This window comes from Pelodiscus sinensis, chromosome 9 (assembly GCF_052426305.1).
Source record: "Pelodiscus sinensis isolate ZL-2025 chromosome 9, ASM5242630v1, whole genome shotgun sequence".
Lineage (NCBI taxonomy): Eukaryota > Metazoa > Chordata > Testudines > Trionychidae > Pelodiscus > Pelodiscus sinensis.
The window spans coordinates 49,074,213-49,089,853 of NC_143060.1; the positions used below are offsets into that span (position 1 = coordinate 49,074,213).

General features: G+C 41.8%; 1 protein-coding gene across 2 annotated transcripts in view; it reads left to right on the forward strand.

Annotated features, from left to right (window-relative positions):
- LOC102457151 (complement factor H-related protein 1-like) overlaps positions 1-15,641 on the forward strand; it is a 71,513-nt gene that overhangs the window by 43,086 nt on the left and 12,786 nt on the right. For both annotated transcript variants that reach the window (XM_089780571.1, XM_075936706.2), the window contains 2 exons: positions 7,247-7,426; positions 10,256-10,429. In XM_089780571.1, the coding sequence (XP_089636697.1) occupies positions 7,247-7,426; positions 10,256-10,429 (354 nt within the window). The remainder of the gene's footprint in view (positions 1-7,246; positions 7,427-10,255; positions 10,430-15,641) is intronic.

A 15,641-nucleotide genomic window follows, 5' to 3' on the forward strand; every position in this document is an offset into this window, starting at 1 on the left:
TCATTTGCAACTCTGTATGACTACATTACCCCCCCTAGTTCGAACTAGGGGGGTAATGTAGACATACCCTAATAGATTAGTAAAACAGGATTTCCCTTTACAGAAACCATGGTGACTTTTGTCCAGCAAATTATGTTCGTCTACATACCTCATAATTTTATTCTTTGAGGGATGCAGTCTAGACGTAGCCTAAGAGGTCAGCTACCAGAGACTGCAGTTATTTTTCTTTGTTTTCAAGTTCCCTTGTGCTAAAGGAGCTTAGGGGTATTCCTCTGGGAAAAGTCCTGTTGCTTTCTTTCTGAATTCAAGAATAAAGGGTTTTTTCTTTTATTTAAGGTCTCTTGCAGGCCCCCATCCTCTCCACTGGGAGTGCTAGAGTGGGAAACAGCCCTGATAGGGGCCTAATGACTTTGTTTTGGTTTTCACCGAAGTTGCTGGTGACTGAATGCCTAACACAGTGAATGCCAGTGAAAATGGGATAGGATCAGATAGGGAAAGAACAAATTAAAAATGACTTATACAAGTTACATGTCTTTAAATCACCAGGGTCTGAGGAAATGCCTTGTAGAGTACTGAAGCAGCTGACTGAGGTGATATTTGAGCCATTATCTTTACAACCAATTTACAGCAACCATGTTGACTTTTGTCCAACAAATTATGTTCTTCTACATGCTTCACAATTTTATTCTTTACTATTGTTTCGACTAATTTGCCTGGTACTGAAGTTAGACTTATTGGTCTGTAATTGCCAGGATCGCCTCTAGAGCCCTTTTTATATATTGGTGTCACGTTGGCTACCTTCCAGTCATTAGGTACAGAAGCCGATTTAAACCACAGATAATAGCGAAGCAATTTCCCATTTGAGTTCTTTTAGAACCCTTGGATGAGCATACCTGCATGAGCACTGCTCTGACGGTGGATCTCCCCACACCGAACTGGTTCCTGATGGTTCGGTAGCTATCCAGCATGGAGAGCTCCTAGAGGTCGATAGCCAAACGCTTCTGGACGGGGATGGTGGGCCTCATGCGAGTGTCCCGTCACTGCAGAACAGGGGTGAGCCACTCGCAGAGCTCCAGGAAGGTCTCCTTCTTCATCCTGAAGTTCTGGGTCCACTGTCTGTCTCCCCAGCGCTCCAGGATGATGCGGTCCCACCAGTCGCTGCTGGTGTCCAGACACCAGATGCGGTGGGGCATGTTCTGCTGCTCCTCCACGGCCCCAAGGAGGCCAGGTGGGGAGGCAGGGGGCTGACGTGCACCAGATGGTGCCAGGCAGCCTCCAGCCATTGTTGGCAGGCTTGCAGTAGCAAGTCCAAGAACTGCACCAGAATGCCCAGGGTGAGCTCTGGCTCCATGTTGCCAACTGCGGCGGTGTCCCCAATGGGAACCACCGACACAGGCAGGCAGGGAGGAAAACACTTTGCTGTCTCTTGGTGAGGTAAGCAAGCAAGTGGAAAAGCTGAGAACTGGCTGTTCAGGGGCGGGGTCCCTTTAAGCATGAGCCTCAGATAGCCTCAGACAGTAGCCACACATAGCAACTACTGACCTGATGCCCTGCAGGAACCGATTTGAGCTTCCCTTAAATGTGACCCAGCGTCCAATCAGTGTGGACGTGCTAGTTCAAATTAGCAAAATGCTAATTTGAATTAGTTTTTGGGTCTAGATTAACTAATTCAAACTAAGTTAGTTTGAATTAACGCTGTAGTTTAGACATACCCTTAGAAATTAGTTAGGATGGAAAATGTACCTTCCCGTTTTGTACTACATATGACATTCCTGATCATACTTCCCAGCGTGACCTTTTCCCTTTCTATCACAATATCACACTTTTCACTCACTGAATTTGTGATCCATGAGAGACTCTATATCTACAAGTGCTTGCACCTCACAATTCCATTTTGGGGGTGCATGCATTAGTTCCTTGAAACCAGAGAACATATTCCCATAGTGGTACCTTTTGAGGTGGTTCATGAATGTGCTGTATACTCATGCTCACAGGTAAGTGCATAAATAGGCAGACCCCCCTCAATTTCTTCCTTCTCTGACCCCCTCAAATCCTTCTTGCCACCCATAGATGGACAGGATGAACTTCTCTCACACTTTCCCATTGGAAATCTTTCTAGCATTATGGTTTTGTAAAATATTAAGTATAGCTGAAATTTAGCTAGTGGTGTTCATTTTAAATTATTTTCTTTTTGGCTTGTTTTTCTTTGAGCTTTATGTTCAGTATCAGTGCATGTCCCACCCTTGGAATTTAAGTGCTGCTTTGTCGGTAATAAATCCAAGAGTCATTGGCCCCACTGCTGGAAAGGAGAAGAACACATTAGGCATAAGTAGTCTATTTATATGGGGTTTAAAAACAGGTCAAAGAAGTTCAAAGAACTTTGGCTTTGAGATGTTTGATGGAAGCAGCTTTGTGTCCTCATTTAGAACCCAGCCACCGGCCATACTGTGATTCCAACAGCACCAGACTCAGTATCATCCAAAGGTCGAAAGGAACTATAGAGAAGACATTATTCTTTATCTCTGATCCAGTTAAAGGAGTACAAATTGTCCAGCACTTCAGCCTCCTCATCCAGAAGAAGCTCCCTTTTTTTCTTCATGTAAGAAGAGCACTAACAATGTTAGAGCTAAGACAGCAATGATGCACACTACTAGTTTGGAATGTACAACTCCAGTTTCCAGAAAGAGGCTAGACACACCATTCCTACCCATCCTGGCTCATAGACATTGATGGAATTAACCTCCATGAATCTATCTAGCTCTTTTTTGAACCCTGTTAAAGTCCTAGCCTTCGCCGCATTCTCTGGCAAGGCATTCCACAGGTTGACTGTGCACTAAGTGAAGAAAAACTTCCTTTTGATTGTTTTAAACCTGCTGCCTATTAATTTTATTTGGTGACCCCTAGTTCTTATATTGTGGGAATAAGAAAATAACTTTTCCTTATTCACTTTTTTTCACACCAGTCATAATTTTATAAACCTTTATCATATCCCTCCTTAGCCTCCTTTTTTCTAAGCTGAAAACTCCAAGTTTTTTTAATCTCTCTTCATATTGGGACAGTTCCAAACCCCTAATCATTTTTGTTGCCCTTTTCTGAATGCCAATATATCTTTTTTGAGATGAGGCAATCACATCTGTACACAGTAATCAAGATGTGGGCATACCATGGTTTTTTACAGAGATGTGACAGGGTGAGCCAATCCTGCTCTGGCAGTGAAGGAGTTAACCAGGCTTGCTGGGCTGAGAGGGCCCCTCCCCCGTGGCCCTGCTCAGCATGCTCCAACTCCAGAGGCAGTATAAAGGCCACTGAAGCAGCTCAGTAAGGGCAGACAATGAAACGGGAAGGAGCTCCTGCCAGAGCGAAGGAGCAACCACTCCTGCAGGATGAGCCAGAGCAGCCAAACCAGCTGCAGACAGAGCTGCATCTGCCTCTAGAGTCCCAGTGCCAGCTGGAGACACCTCAGCTACCCCCCCCGGCCTCCACTGTTCATTGCAGGTGGAGTAACAGTTAATCTGAACTAAGGACTTAGTTCGGATTAACTTCTGACTGTCGCGTGTAGCCGCGGGCAGTCACTTCGAACTAAGCGGATTTAAAAATGGCGCCCACCCAGAAACATGCAAATGAAGCCCGGGATATTTAAATCCCAGGCTTCATTTGCAAGTTCGAATGTCTACATTAGCCACTCTAGTTCGAACTGGGGGGCTAGTGTAGACATACACATAGAGCGCTGGGCCGGGGTTCCCAAACTGTTTGACATGGGGACCAGTAAATCCATTCATGAGCTTTTGGAGGACTGGTAATATTCATTTGCATATTTGCATATTCATTAAGAAAATTATGAATATTCAAATGAGTAGTTTCTGGTCCTCCCAAAGCCCCCAGTGCCAGCATTAGGAAAGCTTTTGATAAGGTCACCCACAATATTCTTGCCAGCAAGTTAGGAAATATGGATTGGATAAGTGGACTGTAAGGTGGATAGAAAGCTGACTAGATCAGGGTTTCCCAAACTTTTTACTTTAGTTGGAACCCGTTTTTTTCAGTACTGTTTTTTGCAGCCCCAAAATATAAATGCATATAAAAAAAAGAATGAAAAATGAATATATTTTCAGTGTTTCACCCGGCTGCATCCTCCACCCAGCCTGTGCCAGGGCTTGGGGTACCCAGCCCCGCATGGGCACTCCAGGAGGTGGGAGCAGGAGCAGACTGGGGGTAGGGTATCTGGCTAGGAGAGAGGGTATAAGGAGGAGTAGGGTTTCCAGGTGTCCGGTTTTGTACCGGTCAGTCCGGTATTTGAGGGTTTTGTCCGGGAAACAAATTGAGAAATTACCAGACATATAAAATGTCTGATATTTTCTAATTAGGTAAGTTTTATTATAATTAAGTGTATCAGTCCTTAGCTGCGAACTGCCTGGCTGGTAGATGTGCTCACGCTGCCTGAGTGTGTCTACCTGCCAGGCAGTTCACAACTACTCGAGGGAAGGTATGGGGGGGTGTGGGCAAAATGGAATCCCCGGCTAGACTCACTCGTCTGCCAGGGTCTGTAGTGTGTGCATGCGCCCAGATCAGTCCCAGTCCCCCCTGCTTCTCCTCCCAATCTCCCCAGTCCAGCCCTGCTGCCCCCTTCCAGCCCTAGTTCCGGTGGCTGGTTCCCCCCACCCTCCACCAATCTCCCTCAGTCAGCCCCGGTCCCCCGACCAGCCTCACTGCCCCCGTCCAGCCCTGCTTCTGGCAGCTGGTTCTCCTGTCCTCCTCATCCTGATCTCCCCCGACCAGCCTCCCCACGCCCCGGACAGCCCTGGTTCCGCCGGCTGCCCACTCGGATCTCCGTGGGACAGCCCTGGTGCCCCCAAACATGCTTCCTGGCATCCAGTTTTTCCCTGCCCCCACCTCCTCCTAGCCCGCCCTGCTCTGCCCCGCTCTATTCCCCTCCCGGCAGCCACGCTGAGGCCGACATTTTTTTCAGGCCGCGGCCCATAATTTGGGAAACGCTGCCCTGGGCTGGAGCCCAGTGAAGAGGGATGGCCCGGGCCTCCCTACCCCCATACGATGACCCCCCATAGAGGGGAGCTATGTTGAAAGGATATGGACTGGGCTTCTGGGCCATACCGACTCCCAGCCAGGGGGCAGCATAGACTAGTCCACTGGGCCATATTGACCCTCCCAGACAAGGGGGCAGTACAGACTCAGCTGCTAGGAAATACAGACCCTCAGACAGGGGGCAGCACAGACTCGGCTGCCAGGCCATATTTTTCCCCTCCCAAAATGTGCGCGGGGCACATGACCCTGTGACAAGAGTCAATAAGACATTTTTTGTCTTATTCTCTATCCCTTTTTTAATGATTCCTAACACTCTATTTGCTTTTTTGACTGCCACTACAGATTGAGTGGATGTTTTCAGAGAAATATCCACAATGACTCCAAGATCTCTCTCTTGAGTAGTTGTAGCCAAAGTAGTCCCCATCAGATTGTACGTATAGTTGAGATTATTTTTTTCCAATGTGCATTACTTTACAATTAAATTAAATTAAATTAAATTAAATTAAACATTACATTTCATTTGCCATTTTGTTGCCCAATGACTTGGTTTGGTGAGGTCTTTTTGAAGATCTTCACAGTTAGCTTTGGTCTTAACTATCTTGAGCAGTTTGGTATCATCTGCAAATTTTGCCACCTCATTTTTTACCCCTTCCTCTAGATCATTTATACATGAATTTAATAGGATTGGTCCCAGGACAGACCCTTGGGGGACCCCACTAATTACTTCCCTCCACTTAGAAAACTTACTATTTATTTCTACCCTTTGTGTCCTGTCTTTTAACCAGTTAGCAGTCCATGAAAGGATCTTCCCTCTTATCCCATGACAAGTTACTTTACTTAAGAGTCTTTGGTGAGGGAGGTTGTCAAAGGCTTTCTGGAAATCTAAGTTTACTATATCCACAGGATCCCCCCGTCCACATGTTTTTTGACCCCCTCAGAGAACTCTAGTAGATTAGTAAGGCATGATTTTCCTTTAAAGAATCCATGTTGAGTTTTTTCCAACAAATTATGTTCATCTATGTGTCTGACAATTTTATTCTTTACTATAGTTTCAACTAATTTGCCCAGTACTGACATTAGACTTACCGGTCTGTAATTGTCAGGATCACCTATAGAGGCTTTTTTATATACTGGCATCACATTAGCTATCTTCCAGTCATTAGGTATGGAAGCTGATTCAAAGGATCGGTTACTGACCACAGTTAACAGTTCTGCAATTTTACATCTGAGTTCTTTCAGAACTCTTGGGTGAATGCCATCTGATTCCAGTGTCTTGTTACTGTTAAGTTTATCAATTTGTTTGAAAACCTCCTCTAATGACACCTCAATCTGGAACAATTCCTCAGACTTGCCACCTAAAAAGAATAGCTCAGGTTTGGGAATCTCCCCAATATCCTCTGCCATGAAGATCGAAGCAAAGAATTCATTAAAATTTCTCCGCAATAACTTTATCATCTTTGAGTGCTCCTTTACCATCTCAATCATTCAAGGTCACCACTGGTTGTTTAGCAGGCTTCCTGCTTCTGATGTACTTAAAAACCATTTTGCTATTTTTTAAATGTTTTTGGCAAGCTGTTCTTCAAACTCCTTTTTGGCTTTTCTTTTTATATTTGTACATTTAATTTGACATAATTTATGCTGCTTTCTATTTTTCTCACTAAAATTTGACTTCCACTTAGAAACAGCTGAATACAATCAGTTGTTGTTTGATATTGGTTGTCCCAACCAAATTTGATTCATCACCTCACTACTGTCTAACTTTCCAATATTAACTAAAAAAAATTGATTTTTGTCTTCCATCATATGGCCAGAACTAAGAACAGATTGAACCATTGAATGTCTGGTGTCTGAATGCTTATGGGTGGAACATGGACAGACATTTCATTAGCTGAGACAAGCCATTAAGAACGGTGGTAAACTAATTCAGAAAAATGTTGCTCTTTGCATTGTACATTTTTTCCTTTGTGGGAGTTTCATGCCAGATCCTACCCAATCATGCTAGGGACTGAGGAATCTCAACTTTTATTAAAAACATACCAATGCTAGTCTGAATATTTGAAAAGATTAGTCTTAAAAAAAAACCTACTGATTGCAAGCAGTAGTTCAGCCCCTGCTTATATCTGTAAGTACACTTTTGCAATGCAATGCAATACCGCATTAACTATGTTTCCCTACTTGTCCATTTATTTCTCTCTCTCTTTCCTTTCAGATGTAAGATGTGGAGCTCCACCTCCAGTTAACATGGCTGCTATTATAAATAGAGAAGAGAAACAATATCTGCCTGGTTCTAGGGTGCAGTATAGATGTGTGGAAGGTTTTAAAAGTATGGAGCTGAGTTATGTGACTTGTGAAGCAGATGGAAAATGGTCACAACCACCAGTTTGCAATGGTAGGAGTTTGCATTTTAATTACAAATAAGAACATGTCATGTGCACATTGGTGAGCTGGGAACACAGAATCATAGAAATGTAGGGCTGGCAATGAACGTGAGAGATCATGTAGTCCATCCCCCTACATTAAAACAGGATTAAGTTGAATAGGATTGGTCCCAGGACAGACACTTGGGGGACCCCACTAGTTAACTTTCTCCACTCTGAAAACTTACTATTTATTCCTACCCCTTTGTTTCCTGTCTTTTAACTAGTTATCAGTCCAAAAAAGGACCTCCCTCTCATCCCATGAAAACTTATTTACTTAAGAACCTTTGTTGAGGGACCTTGTCAAAGGCTTTCTAGAAATCTAAGTTTATTATATCACTGGATCCCCTTTGTCCACATGTTTGTTGACCCACTCAAACAACTCTAGAATATTAGTAAGGCATGATTTCCCTTTACAGAAACCATGCTGACTTTCCCCCAACAAATTATGTTCTTCTACGTGTCTGACAATGTTATTCTTTACTATAGTTTCAATGTATTTGCCCGGTACTGTTGTTCGACGTACCGGTCTGTAATTGCCTGGTTCACCTCTATAGCTCTTTTAAAATATTGGTTTCACATTAGCTATCTTCCAGTCATTAGGTACGGAAGCCGATTTAAGGGATAGGCTATGAACCATAGTTAGTAGTTCTGCAATTTCCCATTTGAGTTCTTTCAGAATTGTTGGGTGAATGCCATCTGGTCCCAGTGTCTTGTTACTGTTAAGTTTATCAATTTGTTTGAAAACCTCCTCTAATGACACCTCAATCTGGGACAATTCCTCAGACTTGCCACCTAAAAAGAATGGCTCTGGTTTGGGAATCTCCCCAATATCCTCAGCCTTGAAGACCGAAGCAAATAATTCATTTAGCTTCTCTGCAATTACTTTATCATCTTTGAGTGTTCCTTTAGCATATTGATCATCCAAGGGCACCACTGGTTGTTTAGCTGGCTTCTGATCTACTTAAAAAACATTTTACTATTACTTTTTGTGTTTTTGGCTAGCTGTTCTTCAAACTCCTTTTTGGTTTTTCTTCTTATATTTTTACACTTAATTTGTCATAAGCCCAAATCCCTCAGCCTATTCTTGTAAGTCATTGCTCTAGCCTCCTAATAATTTATGTTGCCCTCCTCTGGACTTTCTCCAATGCGTGCACATCCTTTCTGTAATCAGGGACCCAGAACTGGATGCAGTACTCCAGATGTGGCCTCTCCAGTGCTGGAAAACGGGGAATAATCACTTCTCTAGAGTTGCTGTCAATACTCCTCCTAATGTACCCTATTATGAGGTTAGCCTTCTTCGCGATGAGGGCACATTGTTGACTCCTATCCAGCTTCTCATCCACTGTAATCCCCAGGTCATTTCTGCTGAACTGCTGCTTAGCCAGTCAATGCCCAGCCTGTAGCAGTGCTTGGGATTTTGCCAGGGACTGGGGTGAAGCTGACCAGTCTGTAGTTCCCTGGATTGTCCTTCTTTCCTTTTTAAAGATGGGCATTTCATTGCCCTTTTCCAATCATCGAGGATCTCCTCTGATCACCACAAATTTCCAAAAATAATGGCCAATAGCCCTGTAATCACGTTAGCCAACTCCCTCATTATTCTCAAATGCATTAGATCTGGCCTCATTGAATTGTGTATGTCCAGCATTTCTGAATAGTTCTTAACCTGTTCTTTTTCTACCGAGGGCTGCCCACCCCCTTTCCATACTGTGCTGCCCAGTGCAGGAGTCTGGGAGTTGACCTTGTCTGTGAATCATTGACTACCTCTATTTTTCCCACATCATCTCTCACTAGGTTACCTCCTTCATTGAATAAGTGACCAGCAGTTCAATAGTTTACAGTCACAATGCATTCACATCTCCTAAGAATATAACTTCAGGGTTGGTATAGATTTAGACAGGCATCAGTGACATCAGTTTTATGACTTTCTCAAGAAAGGGGCTAGCAAGGCAACTGTGCAGAGACATCATTCCTGTAAAGACCTCCCTTTGCTCTGGCCCATCATCTGAGAGCAAAAAATGTCAGGTCCTGAAGATCCTGCTGTTTCTACATTAAGGGGAAAGAGGAAAAATTATAATGAAAGCTCACATGGCTTTGTGCTGCTTTTTTTTCTGGGGAAGAACCTAGCATATCTATCTCTGCCACAAAGCATCAACTTCATACACGAACTGGAAGAAGAATTTCTACAGGAAATGGAGGAAGAGCACAGTATGGGCATGTCTACACAGCGGGAAATGCGTAGCTTAAGTCGAAATAGATTATATTGGCTTTTGGCACTGCCTTCACAGTAGGAAGTCCAAGGTAGAGCACTCTTCCTCTGACTTCCCTTACTTCTCATAAAATGAGAGTTACAGGAGTTGAAGTAAGAAGTCCTCCAGCTCGACATTGTCGAATAACTGCTTGTAGTGTGGATGCGGACTATGATATTTCAGAAAATGTAAATTATTCCAAAATAATGCTGCTGTGTAGATATAACCTATAATGTGGATCCAGCGGCTCAAGATTTTCCAATAGAATAAAGGTTGTTCGGTCAAACATTAAGCATTTAACAGAAACTTGATGATTTAGACAAATCATCATCATTGTTTAACCTTTATTTACATTCCCTGCATCTTAGCTCAGAATGATTCACTAGCCCTACTGTCACAACCCCCCCTGCAATTTCAGTTGTTCTTTTCAATAGGACTAATTAAAAACTAGAGGATTTGAATAGAATTAGTACACAAGTAATGGAATACTGGAAGTGAATTTATGGTCCTTCATGGGAATGTGCCAGCAAGTGTCCCTTTATCTATTTTCAGATATGAGATGTGGACCTCCACCAGTGATTGAGAATGGTACTCCAGACAGTAAACGGCAAAGGTATTTTCCTGAAGAGAAGGTGCGTTATCGATGTCGAAGAGGCCTGTCCCTTATTGGGTCTCCGATGGTAACATGTAAGGAAAGGCAATGGTCTGAACCACCAACGTGCAGAGGTATTTTAATTTTTTTCTAAAATAGCCTAGTAGTAAGGATATTGTTGGAATCAAACTTTACTCTCACTCAAGTGTTTGTTGCCCTATATCGCTTCTTTTCATGCACAAATTTAACCTCACCTGCAGGCACTAAAGCAGACCTGCTTCTAGTCTGTGATGTTCTGTGGTTAGGGTAACATTGAGTGTTAGTGAGAACATTGTCATATTGACCCAACAATGATCTCCTTATTCAAGCAAATCCGCCCAAGATTTCAGTGAGGATTTGGCCTGAACAACTTCTGGGTAAAAGCCAAGACCAAATTTTGCCACTGCTACTCCGGTTGAGTAATTCACATTGATTTCAGTCATCAAAGGTGTGTCTAGACTGCAGGATTTTGTCAACAAAAGTGTCCTTTTGTCGACAAAACTATACCTGTGACAGGGTTCTGTGGACAAAAGGCACTATTGCATCCACACTGTGCTTTTTCAAAAGAGAATGTCTAGAGTCTCTTTCGAAAAAGCGGCTTGCTTTATCGACAGAACTGGCTGTAGTCTAGATGCTCTTTGTCGACAGAAGCTTTGTCGACAGTATCTGTCAACAAAGCCTCTGTCAACAGAAGCATGTAGTCTAGGCGAACCCCTATTGTGACATTACCGACTTCAGGATTTTCCCTACAACATGTTCTGAAAAAAAGGGTATGATGGGGCTCTAGTTTTATTTATTAGTTGTTGTTTATAGGACCACAATTGCACTTCCATTTCCCAATGAGCTTGACGGTACATAAGAGACAATTGGTGATAGGCCTACTCCACTGAAGTCAGTAGAATACATTTCTTTTGGCTACAGTAAGACCAAGATTTTATCATTATGTTTAAGCATCCAGAAAAAAAGTGATGTCACTCTATTGGTTTATTTTGATCATTGTTTGAAATGCCAGAATTTCATTGGCTGTCTCAGTGACAATGAATAGGAACAAACAACAATAATTTCTTCTGGAAGCCTAAAGCATTATTCTAAGAAGTAGCTAGATACTAGCCCACCATTTTTGTTCACATTGGATAGTGCTGAGGAAATCAGTAACATTGCTCACAGAAGGGCACAATTCAATATAAAAAAGGGTGGTCGATATTAGGCTAATATTATTGCCTACCAATAGTACAGGTAATACACTGCAGAAATAACAAGATCAGCCTTGCTTATGGATCATTGTGGGCTCTATACATGTTCTTGTTTCTCGGAATCCCTCCCCGCACCTCCTTACAGAGTCTCACTACCTTTCAGACTAAAGCTTCCAAGATTTCCTGCATATTTCTGCCTTACTGAGCATTTCCTAGCACAAGGTAGAGCAATGAGCTCAAAAAGCTAGTAATAAGAAAAAAAGTACCCATGTAGAAACCTTGAAGCAAAATAAATACATCAGAGTAATTGTGGTTGTTTATTGGTATTTATACAAAAAAGTCAATCCTAAATTATACACCCTTAGTGTATGTCTACACTAGCTCATTAGTTCGAGCTAGATAGGCAAATGACGGCAACCGGGTTTGCAAATGAAGCTCGGGATTTAAATATCCTGGGCTTCAATTGCATCTTCTCGGGCACCACCATTTTTAAATCCCCCTTAGTCCGAACTCCATGCCTGTGACTACATGCGGCATGGAGTAGGTAGTTCTAATTAGGATCTCTAAATACATAGTTCAGTCATATCATGGAAACAATGCAATTAGACCAAAACATTGCTTCAAAATGGATTCCTTGAGAATCCCCTCCATGATTTTTCCAGGGACTGAGGTAAAATCTGGTCTATAGTTCCTTGGGATGTCCTTCTTCCCTTTTTTAAAGATGAGGATTACAATTGCCTTTTTCAAATTATCTGGGATCTTTCCCAATCTTCATGGCTGCATCTACCCTGGCATTATTTTGCACAAATACTTTTAACGGAAAAGTTTTTCCGTTAATAGTATTTGCGCAAGAGAGCGTCTACACTAGCATGTGCTTTTGCACAAAAGCATCCATGCCAGTGTAGAAGCTCTCTTGTGCAAGAAAGCTCCGATGGGCATTTTAGCCATCGGGCTTTCTTGCGCAAGAAATTAACGTTGCCTGTCTACACTGGCCTCTTGCGCAAGAATACTTGTGCAAGAGGGCTTATCCCTGAGCAGGAGCATCAGAGTATTTGCACAAGAAGCACTGATTTCATACATTAGAACGTCAGTGTTCTTGCGCAAATACTTGAGGCCAACGTAGACAGGCGGCAAGATTTTGGGCAAAAGCAATTGCTTTTGTGCAAAATCTTGCCAATGTAGACACAGCCCATGAGTTTTCAAAGATAATGGCCAAAGGCTCTGCAATGACATTTGCCAACTTCCTCCGTAGCTTGGATGCATTAAATCCAGACCCATGGATTTGTGTATGTTTAGCTTTTCTAAATAGACCCTAATCTGTTCTTTCCTCACCAAGGGCTATCCTCCTTCCTTCCTGTGTTGCCTAGTGCATTGGTCTAGGCCAGCGGCTCCCAACCTTTTCCAGATAGGGACCCATTTTGACAATTCAGGAAGACTTGGTGACCCAAAGCAATTCAAAAATGGGGGGAAGAGAATGGGCAGAGCCATCTAGGGAGATGCTTGGTGATCCTTTTGAAATGTAATGGTGTCCCATATTTGGGTCCCGACCCATGGGTTGGGAAACACTGGTCTAGGGGCTGACCTTTTCTGTGAAGACAGAGGCAAAGAAAGCCTCAAATACTTCAGCTAATTCCAACTCTAAACATGTGACAAGGGGAAAGTGAGGGTGTAGCCTCCTTCACATCAACTTCTGAGCTTGCCTGGAGCGTGTGACAACATAGCACAACGCTGTGGGTCAATGGACACTGCTGCTGAAAAGTCGTGGCCATGGTGCACAAGGCATATGGACCCCCATATCTGGGATATTAATAGAGATCATGCATCTCAAAGAACCTCCAATTACAGGTGAGTAACCTTCTCGCTCCTGACTTCTCATTTTAAGCAGAAAATAAGTGTGTGAATTTAGTGCAATTTTAAATGAAGTCCAGTAAACAGGTGTACGAAATCTTAATGGCAGAAAAATACAAAGGGTAAACACTTATTTTTAGAGAAACATCGTTTTAATGCAGTTATTACTAATTATTTAGATGTGTACTGAATTACAAACATCTTAGTAAGGAGAGAACGAAGTATTAAAACATGTACATTAATATTAATTATTTCATTTTAGAAAAATATGCAGTTATAGCATTTTTAAAGAAAGACTTAAAGTGAGCACAAAACAGAGAAGTGTTAGTACACATACAGAATTGTGCATTTTGAGAGAGAAATATTTTCATGCCTTTAGTACATCTCTAATAGATCAGTAAACAATTGCACAAAGTAGTAATGGTAGGGATATAAAGTAACGTTACATAAAATGATGTAGTTTTAGAGAAAATGATTTTCAATGCAATTAATACTGTTTTCATGGTAACTGAACAAGGTCTACCCCAGGTTAATTAAGATCTGTGAAGGCAACCAAGAGCCTACATTTAACAGTGGGGACAGTTATTTTCATTAAGACACCAGCAGGCACTCAAGGACTAGCAAGAGTCAATTAATACGGTCAGGTTGTCTGGGACATCTGGAGCCAATCAAGGACTGACTGCAACTGATTAGAAAGCCTCCCCATCTTTCAGTTCAGTAGCGTGCCAGAACTGTTGGAGAAGGATTCAATGGTGGAAAGCCAGGTGTACAGACACTGCCAGAAGAGACCCCCTACAGGTACAGAGGGGAGAGGCAAGGAGAATCTTGCCTAGGGAACAGTCCATTCAGGCCCCAGAAGACAAAGGAAGTAAACACCTGCTAGAAGGGGATAGACTCAGTCAAGAAATCCAGTCACAGGCCTCTACGTCCACCAACGATTGACTGGGCTTTCTCCCCCTTCTCTTCCCTTCCCTTGTTATGTTGATGATGAGAGTGGCCAAATCAGACTAGAGTTTGCCCCGGCAGTAAAGGGGTTGAAGTGAGAACTGTGGTGAGCAACAGAGATGAGCAATTAGATTGGAAGCTGCCATTTTTCTCAGATGGGAGAAAGACTGAGTATTGTCTCTGCTAACTGGAATAGCAGGATCCACTGAGTGGAACGAGGAGCTTCATCACAGTAGATTTAAAAAAAAAAAAAACCTTGATAATAAATGTGAAGATAGGCTGGCATGTCTCATTTTAGAGGAAATATATTTTAAAATTCATTTATCACATTTCTAGGTAAAGTCACTAAATAACTGTACAACGTATTAATGGCAGGGGAATAAAGGAGTATAGATAGAGAATTTTGCACTTTTAGAAAACCAATTTATGCAGTTAGTACATGTCAAAATAAAGTTGATGAAAGAATTCCATAAAGGTTACAAAATATTAGCGAGTAGAGTGATTAACTTATTGAATGCCTATTTAGAAATGCACTAAATGCCTAAAGGGCATATATAAGTGCAGTATTATATACAGTGTTATCACGTCTCCTTTATGCCTCTAGCATTAAGACTGTATATAATTATTTAAGACTTTATTTAAAAACACTGTAAATGCATAAGAATACTTTCTTCTAAATTGCTGTGATTATATATATATATATATATATATATATATATATATATATATATATATATATATATATATATAAACCTGTCTGCTTAATTTCTCCAACCTTTAGGCTTTAGTAAGCACTGTACTAATTGTATATAAAATATTTTATATCTAAAAATGAAAAAGTTCATGTTATAAAGGAACACTTTTTCTGCCATTACTAAGGTTTTTGTAAACTAGTAAAGTACAGTCATCATTTTTCTCTAAGGATTCATGTAGTCTTTCTTTACTCTTATGTCATTAAAACTTTGTATATTTCTATATACTAGACATGTCTTAAATTGCATTTAACATTTATTTTCTTGTTGTGTGTCTGAGTTAGACTTCAAATTTTCAGAATAACAGGCTCAATTGGAATTATTTCATGTAAGAATATAAATCAGAAATTAGTACAGCACTATAGAGAATACAGAAAGTGATCGATACATTAGTACCCTTTGTTGTCAAACTATGAGCTAGACGTGTGTCCCTCCAGCATCTTGAAGGGACCCACTGTTTTCATTCCCTCCACTAAGGGTATGTCTAGACTACATGGCTCTGTCGGCAGAGCCATGTAGATTGGTTTACTAGACATACCCAAATGAAGTGGTGATTTAAATAATCGCAC